Source organism: Corvus cornix, chromosome 10 (assembly GCF_000738735.6).
Source record: "Corvus cornix cornix isolate S_Up_H32 chromosome 10, ASM73873v5, whole genome shotgun sequence".
Classification (NCBI taxonomy): domain Eukaryota; kingdom Metazoa; phylum Chordata; class Aves; order Passeriformes; family Corvidae; genus Corvus; species Corvus cornix.
In genome coordinates this window covers 13796972-13817311 of record NC_046340.1, presented here as the reverse complement: position 1 = coordinate 13817311, position 20340 = coordinate 13796972, and the positions used below count along the sequence as shown (strand labels likewise).

The 20340-nt window shown below is 40.4% G+C and overlaps 1 protein-coding gene and 1 long non-coding RNA gene across 2 annotated transcripts in view; both read right to left on the bottom strand.

Moving 5' to 3' along the window:
• LOC120410541 overlaps positions 1-15340 on the bottom strand; it is a 130112-nt gene extending 114772 nt beyond the window's left edge. Inside the window, exons 1-2 of the long non-coding RNA XR_005602788.1 lie at positions 9753-15340; positions 6626-6727 (exon numbers count right to left, since the gene is read on the bottom strand). This is a non-coding gene — a long non-coding RNA (uncharacterized LOC120410541). The remainder of the gene's footprint in view (positions 1-6625; positions 6728-9752) is intronic.
• Positions 15341-16660: 1320 nt separating this feature from the next.
• The window catches only part of LOC104683831 (myocardial zonula adherens protein), a 54339-nt gene continuing 50659 nt past the window's right edge, over positions 16661-20340 (bottom strand). The window contains exon 15 of the mRNA XM_039557729.1: positions 16661-19948. Within this exon, the coding sequence (XP_039413663.1) occupies positions 19811-19948 (138 nt within the window). The 3' untranslated portion in view covers positions 16661-19810. The remainder of the gene's footprint in view (positions 19949-20340) is intronic.

Genomic DNA, 20340 nt, shown 5'->3' with positions numbered 1-20340 from the left:
TTTGGCTGACTTAGCAGGAAGAACTCAACAAACAGAATGAAAAGAATAAAAATTTTTGTAACAACATTGGCAGCCTACGCATTCAAAGCTGACAAAAGGATATTCTTAAGAGAGAAAAATTATTGTATCTTCTGTAGGGATGGTGACACACATCTAAGGACATCCAGGAACAGGGCCCTAAAATTAATCCTTATTTGCTTGCTGAACACAGCATTTCCCTGTTACTAATGTTACATTCAGAGATACCAGTTTACTTAACAGACTTTAAATTATCTGAGTAATATAACTGAATATCAATTATCACAACTACCACTTGAGGCCCACATGGGAGCTAAGATGTGGACCTTAATGCCTAAAGACCAAACAAGATAGTCCTTCCTCCATGTACTGCCAAAGCCTGTGTGCACTGAAGCAGTTAAGGTGAAAGCACAGGCAAAGGAAGGTGACAGAACATACAAATAAAAAGAATGAATAACACAAGACCACTTCCAGTTACAGCACTTCTACATTCTGTATTTCATTTCCATGGGTAAGATAGCCTATCACTACCAGGAGCCTAGCCAGATTTAGTTAACATGGGTTGCCTTTAATTTCCCATTTGTGCTAGACAGAAGATCCAGAGCACTTAAAAATGCCTATTTGCCCAACTATGAGATTTTGCAAGGTTTTAAGAGTCAGGAACAATATATTGCCCAACAACGACTACTCTGTGAAGTTCCCTGAAGTCCACAGCAAAATTCCCATTGACTCAAGCAGAGCCAGGACTTCCTATCAATTCCCCAGAGGTCAGCTGAGTTCTCAGTGCTGAGATCTGTTAGCTGTGTGCATTGCAGAGAGCTAGTATCACCAACCTTTCAGCTTGCACTCACTCTTCTTGTGATCATTTTTGCATGTGTTGGTTTCAGCTTTGTATACTTTACAGATCAAGAAGCTACCACAGCATTCTGGGTTTGTTTTATTTACTTAATGCAGTAACAAAGCATGGTTACTGTCTGTTTTCCAACCAAAAGTGCTGCAGGGCTGGAAATTAGATAAAACGTCATAATTAATCTGGTTTTCCACCACCTAGCTCTTTTTAATTGCCCATTTACGGCAGATCAGTTACTAAAACTTCCCTGCTTCAAAACAGGCTTCAAACCATGTCTCTTTAGCTTCAGTTACACATTATCCACAGAGCTTAAACTGTTCTTGCCTTTCTAATACATGTATGAAATCTGAAGACAAACTTGGATTTGGATGAATTGTTGTCTCCATGTGAGGAAGCACTTGACCATGGAAAGACGCTGCAGTTCTTTGACAGTGCTGCTCCTGACAGCTTCCACCATCACAGTCTCTCTACCTTTAGAGCCTCCACAGCCACATAACAAAGAGGAGACTAAGATAATTTTCAAAAACAGATAGAGCCTGAGCTATGGGAAATTTTGCAAGTTTGGTTTGCTCAGGTTCTTGTGAATTTTTCCTGCAATTTGTCTATATTCTATATGTGCTTTTGTGACTCCTAAATTTCACTTTGAGTTTCAGGTTCAAACAAGAACGTCAAAAGCTCGAATTGAAACTCACTTGAAACCATTAAGTTTCACTTGCAAAACTGTAAGTGGGCTTCAACATTTCAAAGGTGCAAATTAAGGAATTCATGAGAAAATTGCAACCGACAGTTTTATAGCTGAATGAAAGTAGGCAAGCTTTGCGTGGCTCTCTAAGAAACACTTCACATAGCAGTTCTCCTGGCTTTGTTCTTACTGTATGTGCAGAAATGGGCCCTTTACACTCACCTAAGATGCTGCAATACTCTAATATGCCGGATAACTTTTTCTTTAAACTGCTACTTAAAAATCTCTCCTCCTTACTCTCTCTGGAGCAGAACCAGCCCTAAGACCTTTGGGCAATGAACTTTTATAATAATTCCCCCAAAATCTCTTTCCCTATTTTAGGACTAAGGGGTTCCTTGCTCGTGGCTATGCACCAGCTGTCATTATCTACAAAGACTAAAATGCCAAGGATGACCTTCAGCTGTCAGCTCTGCCCCTCTGAACAGGGTGTTACAGGATGTCTCATTCAGCATTTGCAGTCACAGGAGAGGGGAGATTCTTTGGTTCAGAGCAGGGAATAGCCTCCACAGCTGCAGAGCACAGGAGGCCCAGGGAACTTCCTAAGACCAGCAGCTGTGGAAGCAAATTTTGGCTGGATTGGTCCATTATTGTTGATATGCACATAAGGCCTCAAAATCAGTGTCAGGAAATTGTGCACATGCAGAAAGGTCTTATTTTTCACAATAGGTATACAACTGTATAACAGTTAAACCTTGCTTTAATGTTATGTTTAGCACTGTTAGTATTAATAAAAAATTATGCTGGCTCTTCCAGTCAAGTCATATTTAAATGAAAACTCAGACCTGCCACCACCTCCCTTTTCAACTAAACCAGTCCACCAGTGAAGCAATCATGACTTGAAAAAGTTGTCACAAGAATGATGTTAAACTAAGTCAGCATCTCTTCTTTCATGCTGCAGCATGTATGAAGTTAGGAACATTCATTTTTTTACTCTATGATTTAAACACCAATTATTTACAATCCCAAAATACCCAGCAGTATCGCTGTATGCCCAATCTCTTTGCAAAAGTTCGTTTCTTAGAAGTTTCCTAGGAGACCTACATGAAGACAATGAAAACTAACCCAGTGTTTGGCACTACACTTTTTTTAGTACTTCTGGCTCTGTCATTATTATCCCCATCTGAAGATGGGGAGATTTCCTGTCACTCTGCTGCCAAATTGCTTGAGCCTTTGTATAAACTCTGAGCTAACTCGTATTATTTTTGCACCTTGATTTCAATCCCTGTAACATAGAGACAATTCTTGCCTAACTTCCCACAGGTATGTGTTTAGCTCATGACCCGCTGATATTCTCGGATGCAAATTCAGAACATAATTAACAATACAGTAACCCCAGTAAGGGCTAGGAAGACATTTTTGCACAACATTCATGCAGACACTAGACACGATTTTTCTTTCTTCCAGTTTCAGTCTGAAGTGGCAAAGACTGACCCTCCAAATCTAATGTCTGCAAAGCAGCAGCTTCAGCATTCCCTACTTCATACCCTGTAGAGCAAGCCAAAACCTAAGAAAGAGACTTGCTGAACAGCTGAACAACAAAGGCAGAAACAGATCCATTCAGCAAGGAGAGCCAAAGGAGTCAGAGAGAGAGCCAAAGCCACCAGCTTGCTCCTGCTGGCTATGCAAGTAAGAAAGAACCCCAGAACAATGGAGAGAGCAGAGCAGCATTACACTGGGGTCATTTGGTTTAGTTCCCAAATTGCTGCTAACAGATGCCTTGAGGGAAAATTTGCTTTGCATTGCTGCTGCCTCATCACCCTGGAGCCATGTACCTCATGTTCAGTTTGGCAAACTGCTTCTCCTTGTCTCCTTCATCTACCCAAGCTGAGATCCAGACATCAATGGGCTCATGTGGGGGGCTGGCTCCCCTGTGTTTTGGATCCATCCCTAGAACTAGTAATTATTCCTTTGGCAGTGCTGGTCTGCCAGAGAGCATCTCCCAGCCCACTCCAGTGGAGTCATGAAAAAAGTGCAGTTAAGAAAAGGATTGATACAGAATGGGTAAACTGACAAGCAGGAAATGATCAAAGCCCACTTGAAAAGGTCAGGAACAGATGATTGTGAAGTGGGACAGGTCATTAAAGGAAAGAACACCAAAAGGAACAGATCACAGGGAAGGATAAAGAATTTGGGGAACAAATATAAAAGAAATAGTACAACATACTAGCGGCCCCCAACCTATAGATTGAAGCAACACACAGTAAAGTTGCTTGTGACACAGGAAATGAAAAGGTTCTGAAGACATGGAAAAGGTTCTGAAGCATGGAAAATAAATTACAATGTTGCCAAGAGTGTGATAATTGCACAGTGTTGTTGACAGTAGTCAACACAGGTTGGGGAGCACAGCTCTTTATCTCCCTTCACCAGGTTAAAATCATTCCACCTAATTCCCCTCCAGATTTGGGGAGGGGTGGTGGAGGTGTGGAAATAAACATCTCTGGTTAGAGAAATTTGGCCCTGGAGTTGGCCAGGTCTAGCTGGCTACAACATGTGTAGGCACGCCCTGCAGTCAAGATAAAACAGTCACAGCCTATTTTCCTACAGACAAGAAAATGCCACACAAAATGTCCCCAGCACTGCTTGGGGCTGAACTGGCATCTTATTCTTAGGGCTGCTCATTTTGGTGCTCTTGCAAGTAAGATGGTGACAGACATGTGGAAAAGTGGTCAATGCTGCTTTCTGGGCTGATTCTGTCTCAGAGTATGATCTTAACTTCCTAAAGTACAACTCTGCCACACTTGACAAGTACCCAGTAAACCAAAAAAATTTTAAAGATTCCTGCAGGAGATCAGATGAAGGAAAAGACCCCTCCTGTGAGAATCAGAAGATAATGAAGTTTCTTCATTTCTAACCAAATAAACACTGGATTGTTTATCTTCTTGTCCCCATTTCATGTACATGGTGATTTTGAAATATTTCTGTTTATTTTATAATATGCAGCAAAATGAATGTTCCTTACACACTGAAATAAACAACCCTTTTTCTCCCTGCCAAACACACACAAAATTCTACACACAAGAAACTTCCTTCCACATCCTTCCTTTGTGGTTGTGAACTCCTCTGGGGCTGACAACTCCCAGCAGATCCAACAGAACACTTGCCATTGCTTTCAGTCAAAATACAATTGCACCCTTTTCTTATAGCAGGCAGAGAGTTAATTGAACAGAGTTGAAGATGTATTGTAGGAGACAGGAGTAAATCAAATTATATGAAAACATTCCCACGGTTTTGATTTACTTCACAGAAAGAAGCAAAATATTAGACATCTTATATTACTTCACATTTGCCTGGAGGGCAAATGTGAGGTAAATGTTCAGAAAATTCTAAAAATGTAGCAATAAGCCCCTTCTAAGTTCTCTGTGAAAAAAATGCATTACTGAGAATACAATATTATTCTAAGATGATGAACAGAAGTCTCTGAACCCACTTTGGAGGGCAATAGTTTCCACTGGTTTAGATGGGATATTCCTTTGCAAATCTGAAATTGTGAACTAATAAAAATTGTAAACAGAAGGGCTCTCGAAGCAGTGAACTGGGCAAGTTTGTAGTGCTGCTGACATCTACTGAGAGAAAGCCAAATTGCACATCTTTGCAAAGGGATGAGCCTCCTTTGGCCCTTATTTGTTGTTTGCTCTTCTGCTTTTCAGACGCATTTCATGCCTGCTTGCATATTTATTATCTTGTATCAATATTCACTTGCTTCATTTAAGGTCAGTGAGTAATGGATATATTATAGGAAACGTCAGGGAGGAGATAAAAGGGGCCTTCAGGAGATGGCTTTATCCCTTACATAAATGCTGCAGACTTGTTCTTACAGCTGCAAATCTGAAAGCTCAGATTGACACACAGGATCAGGTGTATCAGGATGCACTTCTAGTTCATACTGACTGCACATAAACGCCTCAAATTGTGGCAGCTGAAGCCAAAATCCACATAGTACAAAACACTGGATTTAAGAAACCGTGCTCCAAAAGTAATATTGAAAATGTAGTATCATTTGTTTCCTATGGGAAACAAAACATTTAGCTAAACTATGGCAGGAATAAAAAATATCACAACTATGAGAATTGTACACAAAAAAAACCAAGTCAGAAATACTTTCTGATGTGTGTGTCTGTTGTCACAGTGACACATGGCAGTGACACTATTCAAGCAATTCAAGAAAAATTTTTGCTGGTATCTTGTGCATTAAAAAGCACGTTCTTTCCCCATGCTGAACAAAGAATTCATAGCCATCCATAGAGCCATAGAACAATAACCATTACTACAGGTCTCATGTCTAAGGATTTCATTCTACAGCAGGAAAGGTGTGTCTATCTCAGTTTGGGTAACAGCAGTTTGGGGGGCGTGGGGGAAGAAACAACATAACCTTCTAATAAAGTTGGAGTGAGTCAGGGTGATAATGATTGAGTGGGCACTTGTTTCTCCACTTCTGGGGCAATGTTCTCATCACTGATGTTACATTGAATTTACAGGATTATAAATAAAAACTAATTTGGCAAATAAATATTTGTAACATAGAGCAACACAATATTTCTATAAGCGAAACCTTCACAGTCAAAATTAAATATCACATTACAAGATTTGATCTAAGTTGTTATGAAATGCCCCCATGACCTTGACAGAGCCAGGATTTCAGTGTCTGCAAGAGTTTTTCACAGTTGTTTTCTACAGATTCTGAAACAGATGTAAACAGGAGACCTTTGGCTCGTGTATCTGTTGTATAAAATATCTCCATCACTAATTTTTGGACACAGGACTAAGTTCCAACATTTTTAGGTGAGTAGGTCCAATTGATAAAGCTGATACACACACAGCTCCCACTTAGGTTCTGCTTTGAAAATCACACATAGGTTAAAAACTGCAGGACAGGATTGGAAACCCTCTCCTGACTGTTCTCTAAGGGAAGGATCTATGCCTCAGTTATCACCTTGAATTTTTCTTCAAACCTAAAGCTTGGCTTCTACATACATTCTGACATGCCACATGGGAGGACTATACAGTTCAGCACTTACCAGCAGGATTCATGTAGTCATCACTCATGTCTAATCCAGAATACATTCCTATTTCTCACACTGGCCTCCTCAGAAAAAGTAGCAGCAGCCTTGTCTGTCTTCCTAGAGTAGGAAAAGTTGAGTTATACTGCTTCTTCACCAAAATAATGCTTTGAAGAGCAACTGGAAACTAATCTTTCTCTTCAACACATCAGATAGGTTTAAACCCATGTTCTCCCTTTCCCTGAGGTTTGCTAAACTGGGTAACAGCTTTCCCTGAGGACATAAACTTACACCAGTAGAGAGCAGTTTGCAGGCCCCTGGCTAATGAATTTTTCTGAGACATTCAACAAACAGAAGGGAACAGGCTCTGCAATAAGAGGATTTAATCCCAGCTGAATTCTACAGGCACCTAATCATTTGATGGTGTGATTTCAGAGAAATGAAAGTCACTTAACTTCTGAAAAGAAATACCCAGGAACCTTATTTCCTGTCAGATTGCTAATCCAGAGTACCCCTTACTGTTTCTCTTTCTGCTTTCTGGTGTGACCTGGACTTTACACGGATCTTTCAGAGGGGGCTTCTCACGTATTTTATAAGAAGCCCTGGCACTTAACTCATGGCTGTGCCTTTCATGCTGTATTCAGAGCTCTAAAAACTGCACAGCACAGTGCTCAACACTGTTACATCTCAGTCTCAGAAAATCCCTCAATTAAATGCCATTTATACACTCATATCAATGCATTTACAATGGGCATTTAGGAGAGTTAAGGATCTACAGAAGCAAAATCCCATGGCCTGGTACTTGGACGGAATTCTAACACACTGTTATGTTTAAAAATACACAGATCAGAAATAAAGATGACGGAGCAGAACATATTCGAACAACTGTTCCTGAACAGAAATAATTTCCTTATTCTATTACAAATCTATTTCTGATTACCTAAAAAGAATGTTGAAACACATGACTTTCTAGAAAAAACTTGGTTCCAGAGATGAGCCTCTGAAAAGGCTCACTCTGGCTTGCACTCACGGAAAACCAAGGCACTCAATATCAACATTTTGGCAATCCTAATAACAAAGACTGCCAAAAATATGTTGTCTATCAAACATACACGGAAGAAAGATGTTAGAATATTAAGAACAGATGTCACAGATATCTTCGAAAATACTCATGCTCCCCAAGTACTCTGCAAGGCAATATGCACAAAACCTCATTGAAAGATTACATTAATGCATCTTGTTCAAATGCTTCCAAGTGTCATATATGTATGTAAACTTACTTATAAAATATGTACCTTTAAAGATGTTAGAAAGGAGGATAGTGTCATAATTTGATAATGGCTTTGTATCTTAAAACTTTAACAGTTCAATAATGCAGTAAAGACTACTTTTTACAGGATGTTATTTAAACCATTTTTGGTGTGTGTGTGCAAGGTTTTCCAGTTATTGAGTATTCATTTATTTACATTTTAATTATTATTCTACTGACAAATAAAGTTTAGCAAAAAAAATCCTTTTAGAAAAACATCTAAACAACGTAATGAAAGGAATCTTTGTAGAAGAATAGGATGTTGTTTAAAATTAAAAGACCACTTAGAAAACCAAAATATCTTAAGAGTTCATTTGAGCAGGCACAGAATATGCTTTCTTCCTCTGCTCTATTTATTTTCACTATTAACAATTCTAAACAGTAAAAATTAAGCCAATTTCCAAACAGAAAATCATGGGAACTGGCTGATTTATTTATTTATTTGTAAACATAGGAAGCATTGGATTCTTTATAAGTGACAGAATTTTAAAAATAATTTACCTTTAGGGCTGATGTCCCAGATTTCAGGCATAGAAACTCAGCTTATACAACTGAACCCAAGATTTTCATGTATGATTGATTCAGGTGATAGAGTGTTAAAGAAAAAAGCAACAACAACAAAACAAACAAAACTGCCCCCAAACCCTACTGAATATTTTAATGTTCCCAGCAAAATAATGGGCATTGACACCATTGTGGTTCTAATGGGATGACATTTTCAAGTAACAGTCAAGAAACCAGAACACTGCAGTTTGAACTAACGATTCTGACTTTTTAAATTTTCCTACTGAAATCAGAATTTCAGTAAGAAGTGGATCGTGGCTCTCTAAGATAGGCCACCAAAGATAGGCCCACATGTGAGCATGCAGAGCCTAAACCAGATTTGTCTTGACGTTTAAACGTGTCTCCATGCTAAACTCAACTAAAGATTTTCTGAGATAAACGATTTACTATTTGTTGTTAAAAATACTGTGCTGAACTCAGAAATGTCATGGTGTGGATGATATAACAGTAACGTAATAATGTTATAGTAAGACAATACACTCCTAAAATGCAATAGTAGCAACAACACTGGCATTTTCTGTCCTTTAAATTTTTCAAAACAGGGCTCATTTCTTCTTACCGTACATTGCTGACAGGATAATAGCAACACAGTGCTGACAATACAACAATAACGCTTTCCCGGCCAAGGGTGGGCCGGACGCCCTCAGCGCTCGGCTGTGGAACCCCAGGCCATGGAGGCCGGGCCGGCGCTGCTCCCGCCGCACAGCCCAGGAAAACACGGTGTATTTCCACGGCCACCGGCATGTGTGAGGACTTCATGGAACACGAGCAGATTTAACCCTCTTTTCGAGAGTACACATTCACGGCCTTTGCCGAACTAGGCTCTAAAACACGATTTCTTCTTCTCTTTTTTTTTTTCATCGTCCCCTTACAATTAACAGATGTGAAGGCAAACTTGGCATGTACAGACGGCTTTATTTTTTTTTTCCCTTTGAATAACCTGGTTATATCCAGTTTCCGCAGCAATTGTAAGAGTGTTTACATTGCGGGTCCTTCCCCCTCCCCCCCTTCATTTCCCTCTTTTAATAATAGAAAGCAGACGTGGCTGCGCGGTGCCCTCAGGAGGCCGCGCAGAGGAGGGCGCTGCCGGCTCCGCGTGGCCGCTCGGGCGCGCAAGAGGTGCTGCGCGGGGTTATTTATTTTGTTCATATCTGCAGACCCCCAGGGCCCCATTCCGCCCTCCCTGGCTGCGCTCCAGGCCCAGGCTGTCAGCCAGGGAGAGTACAATATCTCCAGGCTATGGCCCATTTAAAGTTTTTCCTCAGCTCTCACCGAACTTCTCCTCGCAGCTCAGGGGGAGGCCACGCCATCTCCTCCCGCGTGGAGCAGCCCCGGACCCGCCGCCAGCCCGGCCGCCGCTCCGGTTCCCGTCACCCCGGGCTGTGCCGCCCCGCACAGACAATCCCCGAGCTGGGGTCCTCTCCACAGCCCCAGTCCGGGGTGACTTGCAGGGCGCAACTCCCACTTTGTGTGCTTCCCGTCTTCTGAAGCTCCGTAAGGAGGTCTGATATTTAATTAAAGTATCATGACAAAACTAGATATTTAATTACATGATGATATCAGCTTGACAGAACATCATAGATCCACAGAAAATTGTGTTAGAGTTGGAGTTAAGCTGTTAGTCAGAAGCTACAAACAGGCCAACTGTATTCCTCAAGCAATGGGAACAGATACAGGATCAGGCAAGGCTGTCAATAAAAATACCAAAAGATGTTTTCAAACCCTCTTAGTCAGTGTATTTCAGATTCAAGATCTGATGAGCAATCTCCCTTAAATTCCAGGAGAGTTAGGATGTCCAAACCACACCCTCAGGTTTTAACTATGAATACAACTGCAAAGAGTGGCTGCCCTGTAAGAGGGGAATGCTGCAGTCATGGCATGGGCAGCACACACACAGCAGCAGCACATCCCCACATCACAATTATCCATTTACCCCTTCAGTGTAGAGCTGTTCTCTGCAGTCAGTGCTCTGTGAGCACCTGCAGATGAGAACTGAACACTTTCCCATGGGAGATCATTCAACAGATAATTCCTCTGTTACAAGATCTGCTTAATATTCACAACCTACATTTTCCCCTTAGATTTATCCATTCCACTTTATTCCCTGTCCTTCCTCAAGTGCACCTCTCTGAGTTATAAACCTCTAAATAATTTGTCTTCCTCCTCTGTGTTCCTGTAACAATGAGTAGTTTGCACTTTCTGAACTATAACACTACAAATTTCCGGTGCATAGTTTTAGCAATAAAGAATTAGGTATTCTAATAAATACAAGGATAAAATTAAGGAAAATTAACTACTAAGCTATAGATCAACGAGCAAGAGGTGAAACTGCCAAAGACATGCTCTTATTAGATTATCAAACTCAAGGTTGATTTATGGCTTTCACTGTGCTTCCTTATCCATCACGTTTATAGTGTGTAGAAAGGGTTACATAGCACAAATTGCCTTGTTTTAATTAACAGTGAAGTTTCGGATAGCATGGCTACCCTGATCTGAGTCTAGGTTACTTTTTTTGTTTCCAAAATATGAAAGCAGAAAACATATTTTATTAATTTGGGAGAGCTGTAACAGAACCAAATACAATACACTTGTCAGCCTACAACTTTCTAACATGCCTATGATTTGCCCAGAAATGACAAGCTGTGGAGTAGCCCTGCTGAAAGGGCTCTGAGGGTCTTCGTAAAGAGCAAGCTGCTTGAGCCAGCAGTGTACCTGTTCAGCTTGGAGAAGGGGAGACCTCAAGGCGATTGAACAGCTTTCTCCAGTACCTATACGGTCATCATCAAAAGAGAGAGCCAGGCATAAACTGAAACAAGAGAGGCTTTGTTCCCAGCCTCACAGGAGGACAGTCATACTTGGGAACAGATTATCCTGAGAGATTGCATGGTCTCCATCCTTGGAGGTTTCCAAAACCAGTCTGGATTAAGGCCCTGAGCAATATCATCTGGCCTCAGAACTGACTGCTTTGTGCAGGAGCCTGGCCAGGAGCTCTCCTCAGGTCCCTTCTAACCTGAACTGCCACACGAGCCCAGTCTGACACAGGAACAACTTTGTCAGCTAGCACAAGAGAGACTTTCTGAATTGTACTCAACATGTCTGCCTCTCCCACCTCTGAAAGGGATGATGACCTGTAGTTCATACTAGCACAGTAGTCCCCTAAAACTTTCTTAATCCAGTGGTATAGCACAACTCAGCCAGTGACTCAATAATGTTGGCAGCCAGCTTACACTTGTGCTCCTGCTAGTGACAGCCAGGGTAGGAAACTGCAGAAATGTGCTGATGTTGACAGGCTGGGCTGTGGGGAAGCATAAATTAAACTGAAAGTGGAAATTGAAGATTACTAAATCCTGAACACGCTACAGAAGAATTCTTCATTTTGTCCAGGGCACCCAGCAACAAAGGTACAGATCATCTCAAAATTATAATTTTTTTTTTTCACTGCAATGAATGGAGTAGTTTTAATAATATGTGGAAATAACTGTTCAACCTCAGAGACATGATTCACTCCTCCCAAAGTAAGTGGTTTTGCAATTATAGCCCACAGTAGAGGCTTCTCTAAGGAATATAGAGAAAAACCAAAAACTGAACATGCTTTTGCTAGCCATTGACTCATCACAGTTGTAATACCAGGATCAGATCTGGACTACAAACAGTATTTCATTCAGTCTTGTCGCTTCATTGCTACCTTTTTAAAATACTTCGGTGGATAAAAATATCTCTTCACTGTTTGTAAGGGATACCACATTCTTAGCACTATCACATTACCAAAAGTAAAAAAGATAAAGAAAGCATCTTTCAAATATTAAGAATAACTTTTAAAAATTATTATTTATCATTTTCTTTTCAGCACAATTTAAGTGTTATCATAACTGGAATGAAGTACAGTGCACTGCCAGGAATTTCAGAAAAGGCCCTTCCACCCCAGGAAAAGTTCAGTTGCATTCTACTTTAATGGCTTCTGGCAAGCTTGCACTATTGTTTTTGTACAAACAGAAGTAAGTTTGATACAAATAAAAAATGGAACTTTACGTGAATGAAGCAAACATCAAATTCCTTAATCTTCAAAAGAAACTGTATCCCTGAATAATTAACTATGATATATTTATAAAACTAGAATAATTGAAAACAGAATTCTAAGTTGATTCATGTGGACTGCACTGAAATATTTATTATTGCAAGTCCAGAAGATCTGTCTGGGTTTTGTCACTGGAAATGTCTAAACTCAGTGTCCAGATGTTTATTTAAGTTGCTCCCACATAGTTCTAATGTCAATTACTAGGGGTTATCAGAGAGCATCACTGTGTATCTTCCTTGACTAATATTCTCATTTCTTCTGCATCTTTGATGTTTTCTTTCATTAAAATTCCTGGCTCACAGCCACAAAAATCTGCCGTGCAGGCAAAAAAACTGGTCTGCAGACATGACACATGAAGATGCCCAATGTCTGTGCAAGGATAATATTTATCATCAGCTATCATTTAAGCAGTACTATAATCAGTACAATGCCAACTTAAAGCAGTTCTGAGAAAGACATGTGAAACCAAGGAATAGGAACTTCTAATCAATATGAAAAAAACTGTGTCAGTAAAGAAAATATTATTACATATAAGAAAAGTTTTGTGAATCCGTGTGGCTTGGGTTGGGTTTTGTTTTTTTTTCCCATAAGGAAAAAGCAGGGGGAAAGTCAATGACAAAGTAATTTCACACATAATTACAAATGGAATTGATGGATCTGTAACTCTGGAAACCAGAATTACATCAAGACTTTTATAGTAACCAGGAGACAACACAGACCACTCGTAACAGTGACTTAAACAGAAAGAGCTTATCACAGTCGCTGAAGGTTTCATACATTCAAATACAAATAATAGCCAGGTTTTATATATATATATATATATATATATATATATAACATGAGCTAGGTTATCTGTTACCCAAAATCAGGGGGTTCATTTTGTTGTAGGCAAATTCTGGAAGATTCATTTTCAAAGATTTGTAAGAAAACAGAAGAAAATAAACATTAATTCAATATAAGTGGACGTAGAGCCATAAGATGGCTGAAGAAGAGTGCCAATGCTATTTCATGTTTTCAAGTTAGCACCCAGGTACTAACACCAGGTTCCTCTGTTGGTGAGGAATTTTAGTTCTCATTGATCTGTAAGAGACAGGCACCTTGCAACTTCAATGGAAAAGTGCCTAAATAACTTGGAAATGTAACGCTCATTGACTATGTAATTTACTCTCCCTACACTGTCAGTTTGGGAAGGTGTATCCACCTACCAGGCAAAGCCCTAATAGCTGAGCATTCAGCCTTGCAGAGAGTCATTCTCCCTAAGATCTCCTACAAATGGTGTCATTGCACCTCCAGATTCAGTTGTGATTCTGCAGGGCAAGCTTTGTCACAGTATTTGTGCCCAGTGCAGCACAGGTTGGGCAGTGTAGATGACAGCTTCAATTCAGAGATGGGTGCAGGAGATCTCGTGCTGTTACAGCCAGAGCTGCAGTACTCCCACCACTGTCTGACTACTCGCTGAGTAAATTTAATGTATATGTTACTGCAATCAAGTAACAAGTGAGAAAACATTTTTCAGGGAAAAAAAAAAAGGAAAAAATACAGAAATGTTACAACTGAAATTTCTATTCACAAGTGTACAAAGAGTATCTCCTGTCAAGTGCTCAGCTTCGGAGACTTGGCAAACCTTGGACTGCAACCACTTGCCACATTATATCACTGTCTTGATCTAATAAGCAAGTACATTAATACCAGCTGTGTGGAGAGAGGGAGGAAATAGGAATATGTTCATTAAGCATTATGGCTCCACTCATATCAGTCATGATTTCAGTGGAGATCTGCCAATTCATGCATGACACAATTACGGTCCCCAATATCAAACCTGAAAGAAAAGCAATGAGGGTGTCAATACAAATTCTTACAAATTTTCCTGTCAAGAAATCTCTTAAACTTACTGCTGGAGGACACATACACTCATGTTTAGGTGATTAGAAGTGAAACGCTTAGCTCAATGATTCTAGCAAGTTGAAAATCAATTTGCTTCCCACACACATTTCACTGTGCTCATTTGTGTCTCCTCACATCCAGTAACTGGTTCACAGCTCTTATTCACAAATTCCCTTGCACACAGATTAAACAAAACACAGAGCCGATATCCCAGTTCAACAGCACTTGCAAATAAATGTTCCTAGAGGAATCCAACTTTGACTTCAATTCAGTATTACAGTGAAGCTTTCATGCTTCACCAAATCAAGGGGCAATGTAGTAAAAGCTTAATAACCAAATGATCAGAACAGTTGCTTTAAACAAGAGATGACTAAATGCTTCTAAAGCTTTGCATACATAATAATAATTACAGCATGGATTTACAAAGGAGTCAAATGCAGTTGTGCATTCATATCCCATGAAAAGTGAGTGTGATTGTAAAATGTTTGGGCTGCAGTCAGCTAACGTTTGCCCACAACAGTGGCAGCAGTGACCTAGCACTGCAGAGAACGAGAATAAAACACAATCATTAGCTGACTGAAAAAGAAAAAAATACCACAACAAAATAAATGTTTTCACACAGCTGTGTTTTCTACTTCCCTTTCCCTCCCAGAACGTGGGAGTTCACAACCTAAACCCAAACATTAGGAGACCAGGAAATCTCAATGGTCATCTCCACACATACCACCCTAAAAGCAGTGAATTTGCGAAAAAACCTGTAAACCACAAACTAAGGGAAAATACAAGGCCACAACATGCAACACCTATACCCTGAAAAATTTGCGCTTACAAAATAGTTTGGAGAAATTATGCTTCTTTCTTATACTGCTCTGAAAAAGAAGCAGGACTGGGAAAGCTGAGAAAAGCTACCTTTTCCTACAGTAGAGTCCGCAGGGTAGGGCACACTTTCTTCCAACACAGGACTCTCTCAGCTTGTCCTCTTTATGCCTTTCATTTTCATTTGTGGTAAAAGGCTGGTTGCAATCCCCCTGGCCCAAGGACGTTCCTTGCAGGCACTAATTTGCTATAGGCAGAGAATGAGCCAGACACCACCCAAACTATGCCAGAAATGTTCTGAACTGGGTCCTACTACAGATAATTTTCACTGGCAAAACCCAGCATGGCACATGACTGAGGTTCCAGGCTCCTGGATCCAGAGAGCTGGCCCTGCAATGGAGCCGCGCAAAGAAACAAACCAGCAGCCACATCCACACCTCCAATTCGGGCTGCTTAGGACTGACCTCCGGGAGGCTGCTAAAGGCTGCCAGCTTGTGGTGTGTCTGCGAGTTCCACACAGAAACCCCGAAACTATTGCCTGGGGCTGCTCATGGACCATGACCAGCTTTTGCCGTGGCTTCCCACTCAGCTTTTGATTCATCAATCAGTAGCACCTGGGTATGGTTTTCCCCGACTCCTGATACTGTATCCCTGTGACAGATTCAGAAATTCCACAGCACAGAGCCACAGTTTACACATTCTCTCCATTTGCCAGTCCCATTTCCTCCACACAGGAGCTCACAGCTTACTGTCACTGACTTTTTTCTGATCACGTGGCCCTTAGTAGTCCACAAACCATCAGACAGAAAACTACTAACTCTGAAATACAGGAAAGGCTTTTGTGTCTTTTGTACTCTTAGTTATTCTTAAAGTCTGACAAAAATAATTGGAGTACAGCAGCATTTAGGCTTTTCTTCTTTCAAATAGTTCCTAAGTACTTAGCATAAATTTTTAGGTGGCTAAATCCTCTAGATGATGTTATCACCATAGCTGGCAAACCAGATTGTATGTTCTCTCCCTCAGGAAAAGTTAAAGCTGCTGCACAGAAAATCTGTTACAGGGCTTTTCTTCTGTGCAGTTTGGGCATCAGGTACTTTCAGCAATGCAGAAATCAAGGGACTACAGCTGGTGCTGCACAGATCTCTGCCTCACATACTATAGCTCTCTGACTCACAGGACACATTTAAGCTCTGTCTCTGTGCCATCTCTCAGACCTGCAAGATTGGCCAGCTTTAGGTCTCACAGGTCTTTTCTCACCATTTGCATTCCTAGTTTTCTTACCCAATATAGCCATTGTTTCCTAGCTCCATCTCCGTGTTTTCCTTGTGAAGCACTGAAGCAAAAGAGATCCAATTTTCCTCTAAATTTTACATGGTCAAAACAAAACATTATTCACACGAGCAACTTCAAAAATATATTACCCATTCTTTATTTTTACTGTGTTAACAGCCCATTCCAATATAACAGTCCATTCTCAGAACAGAGACCAAGCTCCTCAACTCTCAATATACATTTTGAAATGATCTGGAACTGGGGAACAGTGAAATACACAACAGCAACACCAACCTCAATCAGAAACTTTTTCAGTATAACTATACTATTTAATGATTAATCCTTTTATTATCTAACAAATCCTTTCGTGATCCTCTTGTACTCTAACCTTTCACAAACTCCTGGATTGCACATCCACCTTAACATAGGATTCTTTTTAAACCTGACTTTGCTTTCTTATCATCCACAGAATCCTAATTCAAAGTGCATACCTGTGCTCAGAAGCAACAGCCCCCACGAAAGCTTCTAGATTTCACAAACTTTTAAATAACTTAAAATTCATACCTTTAACTTGGTTTTGTATTCACACAAGAATCTCCTCCACAAGAACTCCCCAAAACTGCACTGAACAGCTGCTAATTGTTTAACAAACACATAATGCATTTCACCTGTTACCACAGTGATTTCCACCCCACCTTATCTCCTCTTAAAGGTGAAATTTACCCATTTTAGGGATTATTTTGGCAAAGGCCCAACACGTTGAATGCTATCAAAATAAAGATCAAGAAAACTGCCTCTGCTTTACAAAGTTTAGAGAGCAAAAGTATGTGTTAATAGCACAAGGAAAGAGTTGGTTTAGTTAGCAAAAGTGTGTGGTCAGCAGAAGCCTAGGTAGAGGTAAATTTAAGTACTCTAGAAAACAAATCCCTAACTGTGAAGCTTTGTGTAAGCCTTTAGCACAGAAAAGCCAGCATGGAGAAAACACACACAGCATCTTACAGAAGTGTGACAGCAGAGTCAGTAAGGATAAGGGCAATGATCCTAACCAGGGGAAGAGATGCAAACAGCCTGGAAGTGGTAATTTATGTTTCATGAAACAGCAAAGGGAAAGGCAATACAATTCTGAGGCTGCTTGTCCTTGAGCAGCACAGACTGCAATAATGGGAGGGCTGGTGACGAGATGCAGCTGGACAAGCAGGTGGTAGCATGGAAAGCATTGATCTGAGAGATGAGCTGCATCCACGAGAGGAGATCACTCCTCTGGCCTGTGAGTCAGAGCCACACACTGAACAGAAATAGAATCAACTGAGATCAACTGGGTTGTCAGCATGGATGCTGAGGGATGAATGTGAATGGCTGAAAACAAGCCAAAGAATTGTGCTGACAAAGGCAAGTGATGGTGAGAAGCTGGGAGGATGAAGAAGGAGCATGGACAAGAGAGGAGGTAAAAAATCCCCAAGTATGAAAAGAAGGTGGAAAAGTGAGAAGGCCTGGAAATGACAAACATCTGCAGAGTCTGAAACCAAAACAGGAAATAAGGAAAAGCCTCAGGAGAGCTGTCATGGCAAAGACACAAAGATGTTGAGGTCTCTGAGATATTCAAGGGACTGAGGCACGTAAGAGAGTGCCAGGTGTACAGCTGGTATTTAGATGGAGCTCCAGAGAGCAAGATAAGATAGCAGTGGCAGGAGGATGCATGACACAGGGCAGGAGTTAGACACACACACACACACAGAGCAATGTGTCATATGAAAGGGAATGGGGGTACAGGGAGGCAGAATATGGATTTGGTTTAGTGACAGCAAGTAAACCTAATACGGAAAAGGGAAGAGCTGATGAGAAGCCAATGAACAATGAGAACAAGAAAGCTGCAAGAGGAAAGGGTACAGGAAAGAGCAAGAGATGACCTAGTCAAAAAATATCACAATTAGCTTAGCAGCAGTTCCACCTGTCCAACTGCAGGGCCAGAGTATGGACTGTGCCACAGGGACTGCCCAGGAGAGCTTGTGGAGCATTTGGGAAAGAGTTACTGCCTGCTAGGAAAGTGCTATATGCACTCAAGAAGTGGCAGAGAGCTTCCTCCCCCATTTTCATCCCGTGCAGCTTTTTAAATGACTTGCAGCTGGAGAAGCCTTGGTTTCCAAAGACATCATTCCTGCAGGAACATGTACACAACCAGGGACAGCTGTGGCAACATCTTGCAAAACAGGTGTTGCCAGGCTATACAAGGAATCTCTGAGGTTTGTTTTTAAGAACTGAATTCAAACTAGGCTTGGAAAATCCTAGCCCACAGTGAAATATCATTGTGAGATACTTGGCCAGGTGTGTTCCTTATCTTTCCAAATTCATACTATTATTCATGGTCTTGTAAGGAAGGTTGCTTTTTGTCTTCAAGTTAACAGCCAAAACTTAAAAATACACAGAACACTTTCTCCAAGAAAACCAGAGGGTGGATCTCTTAATTTACAGTACTGGACTATGAAAAAATAGTACTCCAAAGTATGAAAGCAGTGTACAAAAATAAGGAAAAACATGAAAATCTTTAATAAAAATAGTAAAGTCTTCAGATTAACTTGATCTCTCGATGTGCTTTGCCATAATAACCAAATCAAACAGCAGTCCCTTAAAGCCCAAATGGAATTTGAGTTACAAAATAACTTTAAATTCTTCCCTATTTACAACATAAGGGCAGCAAGTGTTATTTTAAGGTGCAGGCTCAGAAACAAGTTCTCATGTGGTAAGAAGCTACTTTACAGCCTAAAGATCAGGTATTTATTGTAAATTTCTGAGCAGGTATTTTCACCATATGGTAAAAGCAAGGTAATATTAAATAGGTAAAAGAAGTATCTCACATTTATACAAGACAAGAGCTTTCATACACGTGAACAGTTCACAGGCACCTCAGCTTACTTTATGGACACGTTTTGTGCCAAAGCCCTTTGCAATCGCATTACTGCACAGAAGAAACCTTCTCTTGTAGCTGACCCATCATAGCCTGTAAAAGTGTATTAAAGAGCTCACTTTATTAAAGCTGAGAACTGTGGGGCGTTCCACAAGGACTGGCTGCCCCAAGTGCTCAAAGAACAGTCCCCAAATAAGACTGATAAATATATGTCACATGTATATTTATTATGTCTACACTGAACCCTTCCTGGAGCTGTCATGTGAAAATTTTAAGAAAAAACTGACTAGATCAAGCATTCTCAATATTCGGGTTTGGGTTTTAAGAAGTACTGCATAAAGATCAGTCACATGGCTCATCCTCAGATACCCTTTCATGTATTCAGTCTTCTGCTGAAAAATAATCTTCATCTCTCACTTCTCTGTACTGCATTGAGGCCTCCCCCTCTGGTTCAAACCTGAGCATTTTTATATTCAGTCTCTCTGCAAGCTTCTGTGCTGCAAGCTTGGCTTGCATTTCCTATGTAAGGAAAAAAAGGACACAGGTTAAAAAAAGTGTTCATTTGTCATTTTCATGAATAAACTAATATACTAAAGTATAAACTGGACATCATACTACCAGTAATTCCAAAGCGGGCTTAATTAAAAGTTTTAGTAACTAGCAAAGAAATTTCAGGTTTCTTTTCACACTTACACATAATTATACTATTAATATTTGATTCTTTTTAGTAAGAGTTGAAATTCCCCCTGTAGCTGCCCCCACCCATGATACACTAGTGTCAGTTTTAACAGAACACTTCTACAATAGTGTCTAATTTAAACATTAGCCTGACACTACCTGGAAAGTCAAAATCCATTACAAGAGATTTTGAAGAACCTCAGAACTTGGATTCTTCAGACACAGCAGAAATA